At 39.1% G+C, this 21480-nt stretch overlaps 1 protein-coding gene across 6 annotated transcripts in view; it reads left to right on the top strand.

Moving 5' to 3' along the window:
* The window catches only part of AHCYL2 (adenosylhomocysteinase like 2), a 134119-nt gene that overhangs the window by 99142 nt on the left and 13497 nt on the right, over positions 1-21480 (top strand). For all 6 annotated transcript variants that reach the window (XM_036426578.2, XM_036426584.2, XM_036426592.2 and 3 more), the window contains exons 3-10: positions 2741-2884; positions 3329-3429; positions 7576-7678; positions 9162-9256; positions 13417-13523; positions 14851-14967; positions 19218-19281; positions 19768-19856. In XM_036426578.2, coding sequence (XP_036282471.1) covers positions 2741-2884; positions 3329-3429; positions 7576-7678; positions 9162-9256; positions 13417-13523; positions 14851-14967; positions 19218-19281; positions 19768-19856 — 820 coding nt within the window. The remainder of the gene's footprint in view (positions 1-2740; positions 2885-3328; positions 3430-7575; positions 7679-9161; positions 9257-13416; positions 13524-14850; positions 14968-19217; positions 19282-19767; positions 19857-21480) is intronic.

Raw genomic sequence — 21480 nt, forward strand, 5'->3', positions numbered from 1 at the left:
GTAACACTCAGTATGGGCCTGTCAGCCCTTTTACATTCACATACTTTTACAATCTAGACAACTGGTATTTTTCTTTCTAACCTGATAACAGATCTATATCAAGGGCTCTTTGAAAACAAATTCATTTTGGCCCAAAAAACAAAAACAAAAAAAACAACACCACACATTGGTTGAACTAACTACAACCAATTAACTACTGTTAAGAAATAGAATACTGGTTTTTGGGTGTGCTTTTTCTCATTTTAGAATAGGAAGGTGGTATAAATAAACTTTTTTCTTTGCGATGGAAGTAAACAACTCAAGTTAAAAATTAGTGTGCTTCTCTTAAGGGAAAATGTGAGGGTCTTGTCGTAGTTTTTTGTTTGTTTTTTTACCCCCTGACTCACCTTTAGAAGCTGAAAGAGGCAGAGGAGAGGAGAGCCATTCTGGGTAGAGTCAGGACTCCAGCCTCAACCTTTTCAATCACTGCCAGCCCAGCCACCTGCTGCTTGGGTAGATTAGTAAATGGAGGAGGTAGGAAAAAACCCTGTTAAATAATATTGTATGTATGTTATTCCTTTCCCATTCAAAATCCTAAAGCTGAATAAGGATCCTTGAAGTATTATGTGTGCTACTGCATTTAAAATATGTATAAAACCTGGTAATATCAGGTATCATTTATTGAGTGCTTTACACCAAGCATTGTACTAAACACTTTACTTACATTATCTTATTTCATCTTCTTAATAACTTGACTTTGAAAAGCCATTTCTGCCTATTGTACAGTCTGCTTCATACTACATATTATAACCACAAGGAAAGAAAAACTCTAAAATGATTACTTTTATAACTAGTTATTTCATGAAAACTCAATGAAGGTAAAGACAGCCTATATCTGTCCTTATCCCCAGCACTTAGAATGTGCCTGGTACATAGCAGATATGCAATAAAATTTTGTTGAATTTTGTGTGTATTTGAATGTGTGAATGACTGAATATATGGATGAATTGTCAACCCTATTAAATAGGTTTTAGTATCATCTCCACTTTATTCAGCTGGAAACAGAAACTGAGACTTCAACTGAAGTCTGTCTGACGCCAGAACACATAACCACTATATTTAAATGGCCATTGGGGACATAAAAATCATCATGGCTCTGGAAAAAGGTTTGAAATTTCTGTATTCTGAATGTAAACACTTTCTTCAAAACAATTATCCTGTAAATTGGATCAGGGTTAGGGAAGGCTGTTATTTTCTTCTCTCGGGTGGTAGAAGCATGGTTCCCTCAGCTTCCAACTCATAAGCTGTTTCTGAGTATTGATTAGTGAAGCAGGTGACTGCCCGGGAAGCTGTTTCTGGGCTCTGTTGCCAAAAGTACTTTGAGCTCTCACTCACCCTAGGAGGGAGAACCACAGACTTTTTGTACAGGTTAGCTCCTTTCGAGAACAAAAGTCTCTTTGGGGATTTTAATTTCCTCACCTCCCTGGTGACTGTGACTCAGGCTCATTCTTGTTGCCTCGTGTTAGGACTTTGCTCTATGGCTGTTTTCCAACTCCAGGAGAGACAGAGGCCCCTGCTGGCCAAACATTTTGTAGTGCCATGCCTGATTAACTGGGCAAGGTCAGACTTGCCTTTTACAGCCCTCCCAGAGATAGACTGTTGGCTAAGAAGTCCCAAAAATGTCTTAATTCTCTGGATATAAGTAGGTCAGAGTACTAGAGACCTTAGGGGCTATGAGACTTTGCAGGTTTCTCCTCTTAAAAGTGATGGAAGTACTTCTTATCTAATTGGAAAATATATAGACCATACTTTATGTTTCCCAACCTTCCTCCCAACCTTGATGACTCCTTAGGAAGAACCTATCCACAGAATCTGAAACATAAGTCAAGGAAGGAAACAGATTCAAATCATCCAGCAAACAACCATCAACTACAGAATTAAATGAAGACTAGGAAGACCTCAGTTAGTCATGGGAATAGCAGCAGCTGCTGCTGCCTATTAACCACAATCAAAAGTCATACCTTTCACCTTCTAGTGTGTATTGCTAAATGAGTTTGTCATGAGAGCATTTTATTATACCAAAGAGGATTTATCATTTCTCTGGGATTCTAAAATGCCTAATGCAGGACTAACAGAGGCCAGCAATAAGGGAGAGCAGGCTGAATACTTCATTGTCAATGTCTAATTGGGTCTGCAGACGTAGTTCAGCCTCATCAGAGCCAGCCTTGAAAAAGAAAGCTTTGTTATGGCAGACAAACACTTTTTGTGTGGTTCTTAATTATTTTCCCATGGGTTCCTTGTTTTCTAGGTCTTATCTATTTCGTTATTGTACTAAAACACAAATTACATCAGGCATTTAAGCAGCAGACCAAGAAAGGTAGCTAGAATCCCAGAAACCCCTAGGTTCATGACCGTGATCTTGCATTTAGAACTTTAACCTATTGCTACCATGGTGTAATCTCTCTATTTTTGCATATCCAAAGACCTCTACATGTTCTGAAAATAAAGTCAGCCCTAGATTCCAAGTTAATGCTATCCAGGGGTAATGTCTTGGACCACCTCTCGGCTTCCTCTTTCTGATCTCTGGGTAGCACTTTCCATAGAAGATGGTGGGGACAGCTCCACAGTGTCAGTCAGGTGCTTACCAGGTGTGTACATGTGTGTAGTGCTGGGTGACCAGAGGAGCCTCAGTTCCCTCCATAGTTTGGAATTTTAAATGAAGCCATTTTCCCCCTGAGGGTTTTTTATTCTGTCCTTTCAGCGGCATCATATACAGATAGCTCTGATGATGAGACATCTCCCAGGGACAAGCAGCAAAAGAACTCTAAGGGAAGCAGTGACTTCTGTGTCAAGAACATAAAACAGGCAGAGTTTGGACGAAGAGAAATTGAAATTGCTGAACAAGGTAAAGAAAGAAAGCACCTTTTCCTCTCAAGCTGCCTGTATCCTTTTGTCCATAGTAATCGCTTTCCTGGTCCTGCGGCCTAGTAGCTTATGAAATTTCATTGTAATGTGGAAGACTACTTATAACAAAAAAACAAAAAACAATCTGAGCTCAGAAAACATTGTGGGGAGGGAGTAAACTCTGGTGGGTCTACAAGGAACTCCTCTACAAGGAAAAGGGAGAGGGACTAGATAAAGAGGCCTGGGGTACAGGAAATCAGAACACTGAGCATTTGCCTCTAAAGCCCCTTAAGGGTCAGATTTATTATCCTGATCCCTTAAAAAACCCAATCTGACAGGGAATTTTACCAGGGGAAGGATCTTAAGAGAATAAAATTTTCTCTTTATTCTTTCTTTCTCATTCCCTCCTCTCTAATATTGCTGTGTATATATTTGGTCTTTTTAGAAATGCCGGCCCTGATGGCTTTGAGAAAGAGAGCTCAAGGAGAAAAACCTTTGGCTGGAGCCAAAATTGTGGGCTGCACACACATCACTGCTCAGACTGCCGTAAGTCTTTTTCCTTTCTCCACTTAACAATCTATATGTACTAGAGGCCCGGTGCATGAAACTCATGCATGGGTAGGGCCCCTAGACCTGGCCAGTGATCAGAACTAATCTGTGGGGTGACTGGCGGGGTAATTAGGGGGTCCCCCTGCTGGCACCCGCCTTGGCTGGCACCCAGATTGGGGGCAGCTCCTGCATTGAGTGTCTGCCCCCTGGTGGTCAGTGCACATCATAGCAATCAGTCATTCGGCCATTCAATCGATTTGCATATTAAGCTTTTATTATATAGGATTATAGAGAATAAAAGCCTAAGTGACCATTCGACTGGCACACTGACCATCAGGGGACAGACACTCCGACAGCTTGCTGCTGGGGCCCTTTTGGCCTGAATCTGGTTCTCCCACACCTCAGACCCAGAGAGGAGGGAAGAGGGAGCCTGATTCCTCACCAAATCAGCCATGGGTTAGCTTGTTGCCGGGGCCTTATCGGCCCCAAATCTGGTTCACCCACACCAGATTCCCTTTCAATGTGCACAAATCCATGCACCGGGCCACTAGTAGTTAATAATACCCCAACCATTAGGTGCTTGCAACTTGCCAAGCACTAGGTTAAGAGTTTAATAAGTATTAGTTTATTAATCCTCATAATGGCCATGTAAAGCAGGTACTCCTAGTTCCAAGTTATAAATGAGAAAGTTGAGGCTCAGAGAGTTGAAGTAATTTGTCCAAGGTAATACAGCTAATTCATTGGAATATTTGAAAATTATTCCAATGAACTAGGTGTGGCATGGCTTCTTGATATAAAAGACTGTTTTTGCACTTTCAAACTGGCCCTGCCCATTAAATGCCAGTAGCACTACCCTCTCAATTATTATGATAACCAAATATGCCTACAGTTTCCCAAAGTTCCTCTGTTGAGAACCACTGATTAACCACCATCAAATATGTAATAGATACTGAGTTGTTCACCACAATGAGATCACATAGGAAATTGGTGTATTGGAAAATGCTCTGGAATCTTTTATAGAATTTATAAGGTCCAGATCATTAAACACACACACACACACACACACACACACACACACACACACATATATTATATTTATTGATTTCAGAGAGGAAGGGACAGGGAGAGAGACAGAAACATCAATGATGAGAGAATCATTGATTGGCTGCCTCCTGCACACCCCTTATTGGTGATCAAGCCCAAAACCCAGGCATGTACCCTTGACCCATATCCAACTTGGGATTTTTCAGTCCACAGGCTGACGCTCTATCCACTGAGCCAAATAAGCTAGGGCAAGATCCAGTCATTTTTATGGCTAGATCAACTTTCAAAAAATTGTCTCCTGAAACTACTACATTTATTTGGCTACATTCCTCATTAAGAACAGCAGAGATTCCTTAAGGCACAGACATTTGCTGTTAGCATCTTCCCTATGACACTTTTCCTGGGTTACATGTTCTCTGAGGAAAAGGGTACTTTGGCAGCCCAAAATTAATATGATAAATTGAAAAGCTCTCTCTTTTTGGAGCTATAGACTAATGAATTGAGGCCGAAGCGCTCTTAGAACCTTTGTTGGGCTTCCCCAGGCAGGGACATGAGACTTCAGTGTGGTGGCTTAAAATAGTAAGTGCTTCTGTACTGTCTCATGTTGCTAAATTATATCGAAGTTTTTTTTTACCTACTGGCTCACTGAATATCACCACCCTTTCATCAGAGTTCCGTTCTGCTTTTCCTGGAGTAATCAAAATCAGAGTTAACTGGCTGTGGAATCTCAGAGGGAAGGCGGGGGAGGGTGGGTGGGTGGGAAGAGATCAACCTCAGAACTTGTATGCATATATGCATACCCAGTGGACACAGACAATGGGGTGGTGAAGGCCTAGGTGGGGGAGGAGGGACTAGAAGAGGTCAGTGGGGGGGGGGGGGGGGGGGGGGAGAGCATATGTAATACTTTCAACAATAAAGATTTTTTTCTAATCGGGTAGTTAATACCCGTTTACCAATTTTAACATTTTAATGTACCCTTCCCACATTTTTTATTTCTCCTTTAAAAATTACAAAGGAATTTTGCTGTTTTATTTTTAGTTTCTATTTTTCTGATTACAAAAGTAATTATGTTTATTTTACAATATGCAAACATCACAATCTATAATGTAGAAAAACAATCTCTCTAGAAAAACAAAACAAAACAGTCTCCTATAATCCAATGCTTCAGAAATATCTATTATAGTTAACAGTTTCCTACCCATGTTTCTAGTGGACTTGGATTATTTATAGTTTTAGGTATGTTTCATAGGTCCTTCTAACCAGACTTCCTGTCTACTTCTTCTAAATGGTAATGATTTAAAGTTGGGTTTAAGCTCTGTCTGTCCTCATCTCACTTCTACCTGCCTTCACTCCTGCTTGTGCCCTAATAGCCATCAGTCTTGACTCAAAGTTCTTTGAATAGTTTTTATATTCTTGGTTTCAATGACTTTTATAGTTAATTAATTTATTTTATTATCTTTTTTAATCCTCACCTGAAGATATTTTTCCATTGATTTTTAGAGAGAGTGGAAGAGAGAAATATTAATGTGTCTCACATAGATTGGTTGCCTCCTGCAGGAGCCCCGACCAGGGTCTGGGCCAGGGAGGAACCTGCAACCGAGGTACGTGCCCTTGACTGGAATCGAACCTGGGAACCTTTGGTCCATAGGCAACTGAGCCAAACCATCTAAGACCATATAGTTAATTTATGTTGCTTTGTAGGTAAGTCTCTGTATCATTCTTTTGTTTGAAAAATTCAGAATTCCTAAGTTGTAGGACTTTAGAAATTCTTTAAGGTAAAAAAAGAAAACAAGAGGGGGGAAAATGGAATTAGATACTGAAAGGTAGTATAGACTAGAAATTTAGAGATATGAGTAGTTCTGCTACTAATTTACCGTGTGGTCTTGGACAAATTATATGAGGGGATTAGCCTACATTAGTGGAGTTGTTTACAAGTGTTGTGTGTGTGGCTTTTTTTTTTTTTTAATTAAAGCTGTTTACAAGTGTTTTTTTTTTATATTAAAGGATTTTTTTAAAATATATTTTATTGATTTTACACAGAGAGGAATTGAGAGGGACAGAAAGTCAGAAATGTTGATGAGAGAGAAACATCGACCAGCTGCCTCTTGCACACCCCCCACTGGGGATGTGCCCACAGCCAAGGTACATGCCCTTGACTGGAATCGAACCTGGGACCTTTCAGTCCGCAGGCCGACTCTTTATCCACTGAGCCAAACCGGTCCTGGCTAAAGGATATTTTTTATTAGAATTTTCATTTAGTATAGAAATATACTATAGCATAGGATTCTGAAGTATGGGATGATAGGGGACTGTTTTTCTACATTATAGAAATATACTAAATACAAAATTTTAAGCCGAAGCCGGTTTGGCTCAGTGGTAGAGCGTCGGTCTGTGGACTGAAAGGTCCCAGGTTCGATTCCGGTCAAAGGCATGTACATTGGTTGCAGGCACATGCCCGGTAGGGCATGTGCAAGAGGCAGCTGGTAGATGTTTCTCTCTCATTGACTTTTCTAGCTCTATCTCTCTCCCTTACTCTCTGTAAAAAATCAATAAAAATAAATAAATAAAAATATAATAAATACAAAATTTTTAAATGAAAATTGGCAGTACTCAAGAGTTAACCACTCTCAGGAAATTTTAAAACAAGCTTTTAAACCAAAACTTTATCATTGTTAAAATAGCTCTTAATTAAAGCAGTAGGGTGATATACTACCTTCTTAAAAAGATTGCTATCTCTATTTTAAATATTAAAGTAAAATAAATCAGGCTGAAACTGGTTTGGCTCAATGGATAGAGTGTCAGCCTGCGGACTGAAAGGTCCTGGGTTCAATTCTGGTCAAGGGCATGTACCTTGATTGAGGGCACATCCCCAGGAGGGGGTGTGCAAGAGGCAGCTGATCGATGATTCTCTCTCGTCGATGTTTCTCTCTATCCCTCTCTCTTCCTCTCTATAAAAAAATCAATAAAATATATTTTAAAATATATAATAAAATAAATCAGGATCAAATCAGTGGGTTAAATTTTTAAAAATATGTTTAAAACTTGAAATAAACAGATTTATGGAAAAGTTGCTCATCTCCTGCTTTCCCTTTAATATAGGTGCTCATGGAAACTCTGGGTGCCTTGGGAGCTCAGTGCCGATGGGCCGCCTGCAATATCTATTCCACTCTCAATGAAGTGGCTGCTGCTTTAGCAGAAAGTGGTAAGATCTTTGCTTACTCTCTGTGTCTTTGGCTAAACTAAGTCTCCAAAAACTTCCATTATTTCAATATAAACCTTTAAGGAAGGTTGACATTAAAGGAGCTGTCTTGGTACAATAGAAATGAATCCCAATTTTTGATGAGTTTGCTTTCTTTCTGGGTTTTTCTTATTAAATATGAACTAGATTTACCTGGTAACTGGAATTCTCACCATTTTCCAACTACACTTTGATCTTTCTTGCTTCCATACAGAAGATATTTACAGTTGCAAATATCTCCTTAAGTCTAATAACCCTTTATTAGTTAGTGCTTTGCCTTGACTTGCTAACTATTAAATACCACTCTAAGGTAATATGGGTTAGAAAAGGCAACGCTTCACCCATAGTTTTGTGGTCCTTTTGGTATTTCAGCAGCTTGCTCTGATTTAATTTTGGTGCTTCTGCTTCAGCATTTGACCTGAAAGATTAATATTTGATCACAACAGCCACTGGCACTTGAAGGACAAAAGAAATGGGGAAGTTAAACTTTGTTAGTTTTTTCTCTCACTCCCTGGCAGCACAACACTGGTCAGGGAACCAAACCCTTGCTTCAGAGCTCTTGAGAAATGAGGAGAAAGCTGGTTAGTGCATGCATGTCTCTCCTTCTGCTAGCACTTTCAGCATTTCATTTGTTTCTTCATTTACATTCATTCATTCATAAAATTTTTATTTGTGTAAAATATATGTAGAAAAAATATACAAATATTAAATATATAGCCTAATGAATTGTACATGATGTTTTTTTTGTTTTTGTTTTTTTAACAAATACTTATTATGCCTTCTGTAAGAGATATTAAGGACAAATGAGTCAATGTTTTTGCCCTCAGAATCTTACATTTTCCTTGAGAAGAAAAGACACATTTGTAGATAATGATGGTATAAGAGCATAGATGATAAATGCCACAACATATCATAAACCCAAATTCAGCGCTCAGAGGGTTTATAAAAGTTCTGATTCCACGAGTTACTTCCAGCTGAGTTAATCAGGCTTCATTGGGAATATGACACTTAACAGGACCATGAAGTGTGGTAAATAATAAACCTTTTAACAGATGGAGAAAAGTGTAAGGTTTTCCTGATGGAGGATGGGATGACTAAAGTATGGAAGTGAGAAAGATCAGAATTTGGTTGGGAAATGGTGAGAATTCCAATTGGACTGGATAAACAAGTACTTGTTTCTAGTTTCTCCTTTTTCCTCTTTAGTCATATGTTTAGTCTCCATCATACTGTTGTCCCTTTTGTTTATCCTCTTTGGTCTAATGAGCAAAATGGCCACCAGAGGAGTGGATTAGGAACTGAAGTCAATACTAATCAGGGAAGAAAGTCAATCCAAGGAGTATAGAACAGGAGAATGAGAGAGTTCATAATTGAGGAAAACCAGCATCATCTTGCCAGAATTTAGGGTCAGCCCGTAAATTAATGATTTCTCTTTGTTCCTTTTTCTCAGGATTTCCTGTCTTTGCCTGGAAAGGAGAGTCAGAAGATGACTTTTGGTGGTGCATTGATAGATGTGTGAATGTGGAGGGCTGGCAGCCAAACATGGTGGGTTAGATTTCAGCTAACACAGTTCTGTAGGGAGGCAGGAAGGAGAGGTAGAGAGGGAGGCTCTGGTTTAGGAGAGGGTTTCCCAACAGGAAAAAAAGGAAAAGGACTCCTTTTCTATCTAATGTACCTGGGCTTCCAACAGAACTAGATACTTAAGCTCAGGGCACCTCAAGAATATTAAATCTCTTTATAGCCTCAATTGTTAGTGCTAATCTTAGAATCATTCATATTCACTACAACATTAAAATACTGCTCAGCAGCCCTGGCCAAGTGGCTCAAGTTATTGAACATTGCCCCATGTACCAAAAATTTGCAAGTTCGATTCCAGGTCAGGGCACATATGGGAGGCAACTAATTGATATTTCTCTCTGATTCTCTCTCTCTCCCTCTCCCTTCTTCTCTCTCTAAACTCAATAAAAACAAAACAAAAAACATATCCTTGGGTGAGGATTTAAAAAAACAAAGGTTTTTGGCTCAATAGATAGAGTGTCGGCCTGCAGACTGAAGGGTCCCAGGTTTGATTCCAGTCAAGGGCACATGCTCAGGTTACTGGCTTGATCCCCATTAGGGGGAATGCAGGGGGCAGCTTATCAGGGATTCTCTCTCATCAACGTTTCTCTTTATATCTTCTCCCTTCCTCTCTCTGAAATTAATAAAAATATTTTTTAAAAAAACAACAAATACTGCTCAGCATTCATACAAAGCTAGTTAAAAAGTAAGATTGATAAGTTACCGTTTTCTACCACCTCTTACTACCATCCCCTAACAACAATAATCTAAACATACACACTCTCACACACACCCCTCCTGTGGTACCTAGCTTTCTCTCTAGAATTATATGCTAGATTTATAGTAAACATGAAGGATTTCCAAGTTCAGATTTTTTGCTTTATTCATTCTACATTGAGAAAGATAACTAGATACGTAAAGTTTAGGTTTTTTATTTTTGCTTTTTAAAATTTTTGTTTCATTTTTTATTTTTATTTATTTATTTTTTAAATATATTTTATCGATTTTGTACAGAGAAGAAGGGAGAGAGAGAGCTAGAAACATCGATGAGAGAGAGTCATCGATCAGCTGCCTCTTGCACACCCCCTACTGGGGATATGCCCGCAACCAAGGTACATGCCCTTGACCGGAATTGAACACGGGACTCTTCAGTCCCCAAGTCGACGCTCTATCCATTGAGCCAAACCGGTCTCGGCCGTTTCATTTTTTAAAAGATCAAATTGTTTAAGGTTGATAGCATATTAGATTTGCAAAGAAAGAAAGAAAAAACTGCACAAAGTATGAAGCACTCCTACTTTACAAACATTTTTTCATATGAGGGAGAAGAAAAATTAAGGGATCAACTGAAAAAAGAATCCTTGAAGCTGTAGCACAGCTCTTGCTTGCTGCTGAATGCTGCAGAGCAGGACTCACTATTTCACAGCAGAAAAAAGCAGCCTATCTTTTTGGATTCTGTGATTCAGGTCATGGTGCACCAAGAGCTGGTTTGAGGAAGCTGCGTTAAAGCCTTCATATCCTGAAAGGGGGGTAGGAGTCGGCTCTTTCCAACAGTTATAGGAGGGAGTATGACTGGCAGGCAATAAAGAAGATATGCCAGGGGATTTCTACTGGAAATATAATAGTAATTTAAAGTCATGAACACGAGGAGGACATGAGATTGTTCCCAGAAAGCTTGTATAGACTTTAGAGCCAGAATGAACTGCTGAAAAGGATAATGAAGAGATTAATACAAGGATAAAAACAGTTGTCACCCCCAGAAAACAGGACCTATATCTCTTTGAATTCTGTCAAGATCTAATACTTTTCCTTGCTTTCCAACCTCAGGAAGATTCCCTGGTGACGAGAATTTTCTGTAATAGAGTTACATGGTGGGAATGATGGGCTACTTTCATTAAGTACATGTTAGAAATAGCATCTACCTGCCTGTGTTAGATATCTGTGTTAAAAGGGAAAAGTGGCCGAAACCGGTTTGGCTCAGCAGTAGAGCGTCGGTCTGCGGACTGAAAGGTCCCAGGTTCGATTCCGGTCCAGGGCATGTACCTTGGTTGCGGGCACATCTTCAGTAGGGGGTGTGCAGGAAGCAGCTGGTCGATGATTCTTTCTCATCGACATTTCTAGCTCTCTCTTTCTCTCCCTTCCTCTCTGTAAAAAAATCAATAAAATATATATATATTTTTTTAAAAAAAGGGGGAAAGTGGATGAGAATAGTGGGACTTAAGTCATAGAGCTTACAATTGCTCCTTTTTTTTTTCTTTTTCTTTTTTTTTTTCAGAAAGGAAGGGAGAGGGAGAGAGAAATAGAAACATCAGTGAGGAGACTCATTGATTGGCTGCCTCCTGCATGTCCCCACTGGGGATCAAGCCCACAACCTGAGCATATGCCCCTGACTGGAATGGAGCCCTGGACCCCTTAGTTTACAGGCCAACACTCTAGCCTAGGGGTGTCGAACTCAATCAGAGAAGCGGCCAAAATCTAAAATCCAGCCTAAATCGCGGGGCCGAATGGTTTACTGAACAGTCATAAACTGTCATTGTGATGGAAATGCAGTGGAGTGCAGTGATGACAGCGCGGTGCGGGCCACATTGCAAGGCCTGGCGGGACGGATTTGGCCCGCAGGCCTTGTGTTTGACACATGTGCTCTAGCCACTGAGCCGGACCAGTTAGGATGGTCAGTCTTTTTTTTTTTTTTTTTTTGTCTTTTTTTTGTCTCTGATCTTTTGCGTGGTTAGGGAATCAGAAGCTGTACAGGAAAACTCCATGAGGGATTTCAAACATGCAGAAAGGGCAAGAGAAACTTAGAGGAGCCTTTCTGTTTCTCACATCTGTTCTGAGGTTCCTTCTGGGAGAACATGGAGCAAGTGCAGCATTTTAGTGAGAGCTCTTATCTTGGATCCCTGCTCTCAAGTAAGGTTTAGTTGAGTCAGATCAATAGCAAGAGCAGAAGCAAAAAAGAGATCATGTGGTAGACGTGAGGTTGGGGATTTTGTGTGCCCGGAAGTCCAGGATGGCATTTTTGGCACTTGCAGTAGAGTTGATAATTGATGAACTGCAAAATGGGTGCATGCCAGTAGAGGGCATCTAGTTCTGTGGGACTTGGCAGGAGGATAGGTATAACAACTTGAAAACATCCTGCCAGGCATTTCTAACAGCTAAGCGAAGGGCTGAAATGCCACAGCCTGGTGCCTAATAGAATGCTAAGCTGATCTTTCTTTAGCTTATTTATAATTCATAGACTTTTCCTCTGTGATGAAAGCAGGGGGCACAGCATTGTGTTTCTCTTTAATCCCAACCTGAAATGGTGATGAGCTCTTCAGAGGCCTGCTTGCACACCTACGTGCTGCACAGTTCCCTAGTTATTTTTAATTTGGTTATAGATTTGGTGTGAGATTGTGCTAGGCAAAACCTTACAGTACTGCCTAATATTTGGGGTAGGAGAATGCCTGTACTCTGGAAGAAGTAAAGGAATAATGAATATAGTTTTATGAGCCATTGTTCTGGGAAGAAGACTAATTATCTGACTCTATTTAAACCAAGTTTTGACTGATTATATTTAAAGTACTAACTGTAATTAATAGAAATATTCTCATATCAAATTTAAGCTTTCTGAATATTTACAGTACATTTAAGAACTAGTGGGTCAGGCCCTGGCCAGGTAGCTCAGTTGGTTAGAACATCTTCCCAATACACCAAGGTTGTGGGTTCCATCTCCAGTCAGGGCACATACAAGAAGCAACCAATGAACACATACACAAATAGAACAACAAACCTCTGTTTCTCTCTCCCCCTTCCTCTCTCTCTAAAATCAATAAATAAAACATTAAAAAATAAGAAGTAATGATTTTGATAACCACTTGAGTTATTAGTCCATAAGAAAATCCTCATTATATTGCTGTGTATTTTCTTTTATTAGGTGAAAAGTCATTTGGCTATGAAAATTACAGTTGGTTTTTCATCCCTCATTGTCTTTTACGACAGTCTAATAACTGTTTGGTCACTATTCTGGCTTTAAGTTACCTTACATAACCATGTGGGAAATTTGAAATATTTGTGAATGGACTATTGGAAATTGGGATTCAAGACCCAGAGAAGCACTAGGAACACAGAGACTTCAGCAAAATGAATGACATTATTGATGCTTATTATTGCAGATCTTGGATGATGGAGGGGATCTAACTCACTGGATTTATAAGAAGTATCCCAACATGTTTAAGAAGATCAAGGGCATAGTAGAGGAGAGTGTAACTGGAGTTCATAGGTAAGATTTGTCATGGACATACCTGGTTTTATGCAGCCTAGACATACATTCTTGTAATCACATACCTGTAGAACACATTAGGTTAAAAACTGGAACCCACAATGAGGTAATGAGATCGGAGTCTACACACTTATTTTTTTTTAAATTAACAACACAAATAACAAACCTAATTTAGTGAAGGCAGGGATGGGTAGGGAATAAATGTGGTCCTCATATTTTCTAGTCAATGTAACACAACGACTGCTTATCTTTTTTTGGATGAATTCATTTATGCAATAGATATTTATTGAATTTCTACAGTGAACCAGGAACAGCTGTAAGAACTGTGCTAGGGATCTAGCACTAGGCAGAAGAGGAAAAAACCTGGGCCTTAATACATTCTTACGTAGAAAGCAAGGATTTGGGGTCCTTTTTCTCAAAGGAGAAATAATTTCCTGAATAAAATTGAAATCATTTCTATCTATTATTCACCCAGAAAGAACTGAAAGTATGAAAGTAAAAGGTTTAGGGAAGTAAATTCTGAATAACCATCATCACTGCTTCAAAATTTTGTGATCTTTTTGAACATACAAAACTATAGGCTAGCTGTACTTTCATATTCTTAGAAAGAGATGAATTTTGAATAAAACATCTGGTTCTGATTCTTAGTTGAATCAGTTTAAATAAAACTCATATATATATAGATATGCATATTTATAAGTACGTGTATTGAAATTATAAATTGAGACTGTTTGGAAGTTAAAATTATTGCATTAGAGTAGTGGGATTAAAATAGTACTTGAAGCCGAGACCGGTTTGGCTCAGTGGATAGAGCATCGGCTTGGGGACTGAAGGGTCCCGGGTTCGATTCTGGTCAAGGGCATGTACATTGGTTGCAGGCATATCCCCAGTAGGGGGTGTGCAAGAGGCAGCTGATCGATGACTCTCTCATCGATGTTTCTAACTCTGTATCTCTCTCCCTTCCTCTCTGTACAAAATCAATAAAATATATTTTTTTAAAAATAAAATAGTACTTAAAGTTAATTTTTTATAATTAAAAAGGTGAATAATATTAATAAGCAATTTTAAAATTTATATTTTAATTCTTATAATGTAGAGGTTGGTTAGAGATTTCCCCCACATGTCTTCTGACTAAAGATCTTTATTTTAAGCTATATAGACTCTAGAAAGATACTCTTTATTTCTTTCTATATACTAATAAGATAAACTACTCATGTCTCATGCTGTCATGCCTACCTAGTCAACATATTTCTGGAACTGGATATGAACTGACAGGAGACTGCAGTATCTCATTGTTTCATGTTCTTCTTTATTCCCCTCGTCCTAGGCTGTACCAGCTATCCAAAGCTGGGAAGCTGTGTGTTCCAGCCATGAATGTGAATGACTCAGTCACCAAACAAAAATTTGACAACCTCTACTGTTGCCGTGAATCTATTCTTGATGGGTAATTTTTTATTATCTTTGTGATGAGCTTGAGTTGTTGAAGTGAGGTCCTCAGTGTTTTAGGTTTGAAAATTATTCATGTAGCACTTCTGAATCACATCACATCACATCACACTCAGGTTTTATAACCCAGAGCTACCATTGATATAACCTATTAGAAGCAAATCTATTTTATATAAATGATCAGATTAGCCCCTGTCTATTGATGGCAGCTTTTAACTTGGTGACTCTAACAGGCCTGAGAGTAACCAACTCTTAGGCCTGAAGTCATTGTAAACATGTAAGTATCTTTGATGGTTTGGGAAAGGTTCCTGATGTTTCTATTTAGGTCATATTGCCAGTTCTTAAGCTCCAACTATCATATAATTCTCTCACCATCTGGAAAGTTGTGGTTAGCAAAGAGTCAATTCTCAGAGGCATTTCTAGTTTTTCAAATCTGTAATGATTTCAAGTCTGACAAAAATTTACTTAGATATATACCAAATACTCTGTTGTTCCAAAACCCAGTTTCTGTTTCCACACTTGTGTCCTGACATAACTTCATTCTTGCTGGGAAGACTCAGTAATTCCCTGTCTGAAACCATTAAGTTGTTCCCATCATATATACCATGTTTCCCCAAAAATAAGACATCCTCTGAAAATAAGACCTAACGCATGGAAAGATAAGACATCCCCTGAAAATAAGACCTAGCGCAACTTTGGGAGAAAAAATTAATATAAGACACTGTCTTATTTTCGGGGAAACAGGGTAGGTTATTGGGAAAGTAAAGAAAGGGCCTGTGGGTCACATTACCAACAAATCTGGACCCCAGGCAATCTGCAACATTACAGGCATTGGTGAAAGACTTTGGTTTGACTATTGCTTCTATCATTTATTAACTGAAAGGCTTTGGACTAGTTATTTAACCTCTCTGTTCCTACTTCCTCATCTGTTAAACTGTAACAGTGAGACCAGCTTCATGGAGTTATTGTGAGGATTAAATGAGATAACATATAAATCCTGATATTCGATGTTAATTCCTTGCTCTTCTTTCTAGAACTCTGTACAGAATTTACTGTACAGGGTTCTATAAATTTTATAATTTATAATTTATTGTACAGTAAGTTAGATCTTAAGGGAAGCTTTTTACTTTGAAAATTTTTTTTAATGTATTTTATTGATTTTTTTACAGAGAGGAAGAGAGAGGGATAGAGAGTTAAAAACATCGATGAGAGAGAAACATCGACCACTGCCTCCTGCACACCTCCTACTGGGGATGTGCCGGCAACCGAGGTACATGCCCTTGACCGGAATTGAACCTGGGACCTTTAAGTCTGCAGGCCGACGCTCTATCCACTGAGCCAAACTGGTTTCGGCTGAAATCTTTTTTTGGTGTGGGGAGTGTTCAATGCAAATTTGAACTATTATTATTACTTCTTTGTGTCAATAGTATTATCAGACACATTAGACATTTAAATGAATTCTCAGTCTATCAGTCTGTTTATAAACTGTCCCTAATTCTGTCCACATTTAAGTGTTATTTTAATGTAAGTAGACTTGGGCCTGATAAAATTAATAATAATCTGGCTAAATATGCATTAAAATATCTATTCATCCACAGCTAAGTATCTTGTAGATTTTTTTAATTCTCAAATCTGTGAGCCTAAAATCTGTCTATACTGGGTTCAGTAAAAGATACAGAAAGGTACCTACACTAGTTCATAAAAATGAAAGAGTCCCTTCTAAGCAGTGTTTATCTGGTGGGTAAGAAAGATTCTTTAATAGCAGATGTGTATGAGAGTGAAGTAAGAAGCACACAGTGGAACGGAAGTTAAGGTTAATGAAGAATTAGGAAACCAACTATCTGCCAGAAAACCTGCTGAGTAGTAAGAGCTCATTGGTACCTTCAGGTGATGAGAAACTTCCCAGTTGGGTCATGGGCAGTTGTCCCTGTCAGAGGAGTTGAGTGCAGGAGGAATTAAAAAAAGGCCGTTATGTTCCAGAGAAGGCTGCAATGGAACAGAGAGGACATTCAGCCCAAAAGAGAGTTCATATGAGGAAAAGATTAGTGATTGAGCTTCTGTAGTTCTAAGAGCTGGTTGCACACTGCACCATAAGCTAGTATGTGGGAATGGCCCCACTGACTTCTAGAGGACATTTCGGTAATTGGTCTGCAATGCCAAAAAGCAGTGCAAATTTTTTTTCCTGATGCTAACATTGTGTTTATATTAAACCAAAAATGTCTGAAATACTCATTCCTCTTATAACATTTTCAGAGAAAAAGGAAAATAAAACACAGGAGTCAGGAAAGGGTGTGGGGTTGCCATCATCTTTTGACCACGCCCCTGCAAGGAGCCCATAGGACTCAGCCATCACTTTTTCATTTAATCTGTCATCCAACTGTCATTTCTGTCTTCTGGAGACTGAGGTTCCACCTGATCGGAAGACTAAGAATATCTCAGATGTGATTTCAGGTCATAAAATAGACTGTATTCCAGGAACCCTTCTAGAGGATCCTGGGGCTAGAAGAATTAGAAGTAGGAGGCTTGACGTGACTCATACGCCACCAGAGAAGTTACTTCCAGCTCCTTCTAAACCCCCCCCCCCCTCAAAAAGGTCCTTCTTTGACTGAGGTCTTTTCTACCCCTTATCCTCAAATCTTAAGGCAAATGTGGGTCCCTAAGATGACAGAGAAATTGCTACCTAACTGGAATCCATCTAGGTCTGTCAGCTTATCATTTGCAGAGTAGCAGGACTGGTGAAGTTTCCTTCCCACCACACAGTCATTTGTATTCAGGAAAGACTACACATAGTAGTTGGGAAGAGAGGCAGAAAGGCCTGAGGATAATCAAAGCAAAGGAGGCTCAGAAATATGATCTGTTGATTTTCCTTGCTGTGTTAGCCCTTCCGGGACCATTCTCTGAAGCTCTGACTTTTGAATATGGTAATCCAGCCAGACTAGACTTACTCTTTTCACTCAAGAACTGCCTCTTCAGCTGAAGCCGGTTTGGCTCAGTGGTAGAGCGTCGGTTTGCGGACTGAAGGGTCCCAGGTTCGATTCCGGGCAAGGGCATGTACCTTGGTTGCGGGCACATCTCCGGTAGGGGGGTGTGCAAGAGGCAGTTGGTCAATGTTTCTCTCTCATTGACATTTCTAGCTCTCTATCTCTCTCCCTTCCTCCTCTCTGTAAAAAATCAATAAAATATATATTTTTTTTAAAAAGAATTGCCTCTTCACTTAATATTTATTGTTTTATTTGGGTTTAGGGAGTTATACTGGTTCCTCTTGAGTGGAGCTGTCCAATCATCAGAAAGACAGGATTCCTACTTTGCCTTTGGGGCATTTATAGACTCTTCAACAGCAGAGGTTAACAGATCAGTGAGTAGAAAGACCCACAAGTATTTTTAGTAGCTGTCTATCTCAGAATAGGCTGCTTTAGTTGAAAATCTTCTGCATAGCCAAGGATTCCTAGAAAAGGGAGACTGATTGAACCTAAAAAGAAACCAGAAACTGCTCCTGCAGTTTTTCCAGGAGACTCTGAAAACAGGAAGGCCTTTATTCTAGTTCGTAGAGAATCAGAGATGAAGTAGAACATGTCTGAGAAGGAATCCGCCCCAGAAAACTCACTATCTCATGTAGTCGGTGTTGGCGTGTTTCAAAGCTCCTCTCCATCTTGTCCTCCCTATTGAATAAAAGTGGGACCTGTTGGCCATTATGATACTGCTAAATGTAGTGCTGATCTATCAGTGTCTAATTCAATAAGCTACCGGTAGTATGTTTTCAGTAAGTCAAATATTCACAATGTTGTATAATAAATTCAGGATGCCCCAAAAGAATGTATACACATTTTAACAGCTGATAGCTCAATTGATGTTTCTTTCTTTTCAGACTTAACCCACTGGAATTAATAATTATCCAAAGTATGTGTACATTTTTGGGGACACCCTGTGTATATTGCTTTTACAAGTTACTTTGTAGTCTGTAGCCGCTTCCCTTCTGCACTACTTCCAAGACAAGGGAATAAAAAGAAAGAAAGAAAGAAAAAACAAAAACTTGCATACAGATGGAATTGATTGGATAGCATGGAGTGAGAAAATACATATTTATTAAACCTTTCTTTCTAGTTACTAAATATTTTATCTAGGATGAAACCAGGCTTTCTTTTAAAATAGGGAAAAAACACACACCATGAAACATGAAAATAAGGAACCCAATTTAATCTCAAGGGAGAAATGAAAAGATTTTTCTGATGTAATTTTCCCCCCCACTAGACTTAAAAGGACAACAGACATGATGTTTGGTGGAAAACAGGTGGTGGTCTGTGGCTATGGAGAGGTAAGGCTTACCCTTTCAGTTATGTACTGGGTGTTTAAATGTATTTTGCTAAAATAAACTAGAATTTCTCATTTGTATGGACATTTATCACTTTATCATTTATCACTTTAGATGGGGGAGTGGGATAACTTTAGAGACTCTCTGGTTCAATTACAATGTTTCTTTTTCCCTCTTCATTGTTGCCATTTTTTCTTAAGTTGATTTTCTGACTGTTCCAGTGTTCTGTTTGTGATGTTCTTTTAGCTTGAGTTTTTATTACGAATTGTGACTGTGGGTGTTTCATATGCACGTGCATGTGCTAAGCAGGCACTAGGAGTTTGTTTATGAACTGCATTCATTTGTTTGTTTTTCTTATTTTTCCCCAAGCATGAATATATTGAGTGAAATTCCTTTGGGGGCGGAAAGTAGGGTACACTTTACCAGAAACTTTGAGAAACTGTTTTCTCGTTGACTCTCCTTAATATGTGTTCTTTCTCCCATTTTCAGGTGGGGAAGGGATGCTGTGCTGCCTTGAAAGCCATGGGCTCCATTGTGTATGTGACGGAGATTGACCCCATCTGTGCTCTTCAAGCCTGGTAAGCGTACACCGCCATCTAGCAGGTGATCTTGTAGCTGCTTCAAAGAATGGCCTGGTTGAGACACATTTTAATTTAGAGGGGCCCAGATCCTGAAAGAGACTGCCATTAACTGTTAGCACCTATTTTTCAGAGATCAAGGAGCTCTGCTCAGAGAGAACAAAGACGATCAGAGAAGCTAAAATTTAAAATTCCTATGGCAGTACCCCCTGCCTTGACCTAGAGAACAAGTAGTTCCTTATTTTCTCCATATAATCCTCCTCCCTTTGGGGGGGAAAAAAAAAAAAAAGATTCAGGCTGGTACCAGGTCCCTTCTCATATGATGCACTGAAAAGAGCACCTTCTACAATAGTCCTCCCAAAAATGTATAACCTAAATCTAATCAGAAGGACACAGTAGGCAGATCCAAAGTCAGGATAAAATCTGCTGAGTGAAAGGTGTATTAGAGATGTTTGTAGTATTCTTACAATTCTTAAATTTGAAATTATTCCAAAATTAAAAGTTTAAAAAGGAGTAGTTTCTTTACCATATGTAAAATGTGGGTACTTTTACCTGCCTCAAAGTGTTGTGAACATTCAGTAACATAATTATATATTTATTATATAATGTATAGTCATATAATAGTCATGTAATTATAAAAAGTACAGAGCTGCTGCTACATAATAAAGGCTCACTGAATGGTAGTTATTAATAAAATTATCTCTTGCCACCCTCAACAGGATGGAGAAATCACTGTCCCTGAAAACTACTGACAAGCCCCAGTGTCTATAGCCTGGGTTACCCACCCAGTCTTTACCATTAATCCTCCAGAGGAAAGTGCCCAGGATAGATTTAGGCATGACATAAAGATTTTATCACAACCATTCCTACCTGTCCTACTGTTCCTCACACATGCTGGCCATAAACCCACAGATTTCCCCAACAGAGTTGTTGGTTTTGGAAATTATCACCATTCTAGTCCTTTCAGGGTTCATTAGAGAAAACTGAACCTACTTTAATACTCACTGATATACTGATTCAAATTATAGATACAAAATGATCATTTATAATATATCTGGTACTGTGCTCTATGCTGAGGATGAATAAGTGAATGAGAGAAGACAGGTGCACAGACAAATAACCACTGTTCAGTATAGTAAGTGCTATGATGAAGGTAAACAGCACATGCTCCTTTAGGAGCACAAAAGAGAAATATCTGCCGAAACCGGTTTGGCTCAATGGTAGAGCGTCGGTCTGCGGACTGAGAGGTCCCAGGTTCGATTCCGGTCAGGGGCATGTGCATTGGTTGCGGGAACATCCCCGGTGGGGGGTGTGCAGGAGGCGGCTGGTCAATGTTTCTCTCTCATTGACGTTTCTGGCTCTCTGTCTCTCTCCCTTCCTCTCTGTAGAAAATCAATAAACTATATTTAAAAAAAAAAAAAAAAAAAAGAGAGAAATATCTAACAAAAGAGCAAGGAGGTAGGGTCCAAAGAGGTGTCAGTACAGTTGAGTTTTGAAACTTGTGTAAATGATTTCTTAGTTTGGAAGTAAATTCCATAGTTTCCAAGGAAGGAGAGAGTATAATATATTTAAGAAGCTTGATGTAGCTGGTCTATAGGGTAAATTTGGGAGGAGTATATCTGAG

The sequence above is a fragment of the Pipistrellus kuhlii genome, unplaced genomic scaffold (assembly GCF_014108245.1).
Source record: "Pipistrellus kuhlii isolate mPipKuh1 unplaced genomic scaffold, mPipKuh1.p scaffold_m20_p_10, whole genome shotgun sequence".
Classification (NCBI taxonomy): Eukaryota; Metazoa; Chordata; class Mammalia; order Chiroptera; family Vespertilionidae; genus Pipistrellus; species Pipistrellus kuhlii.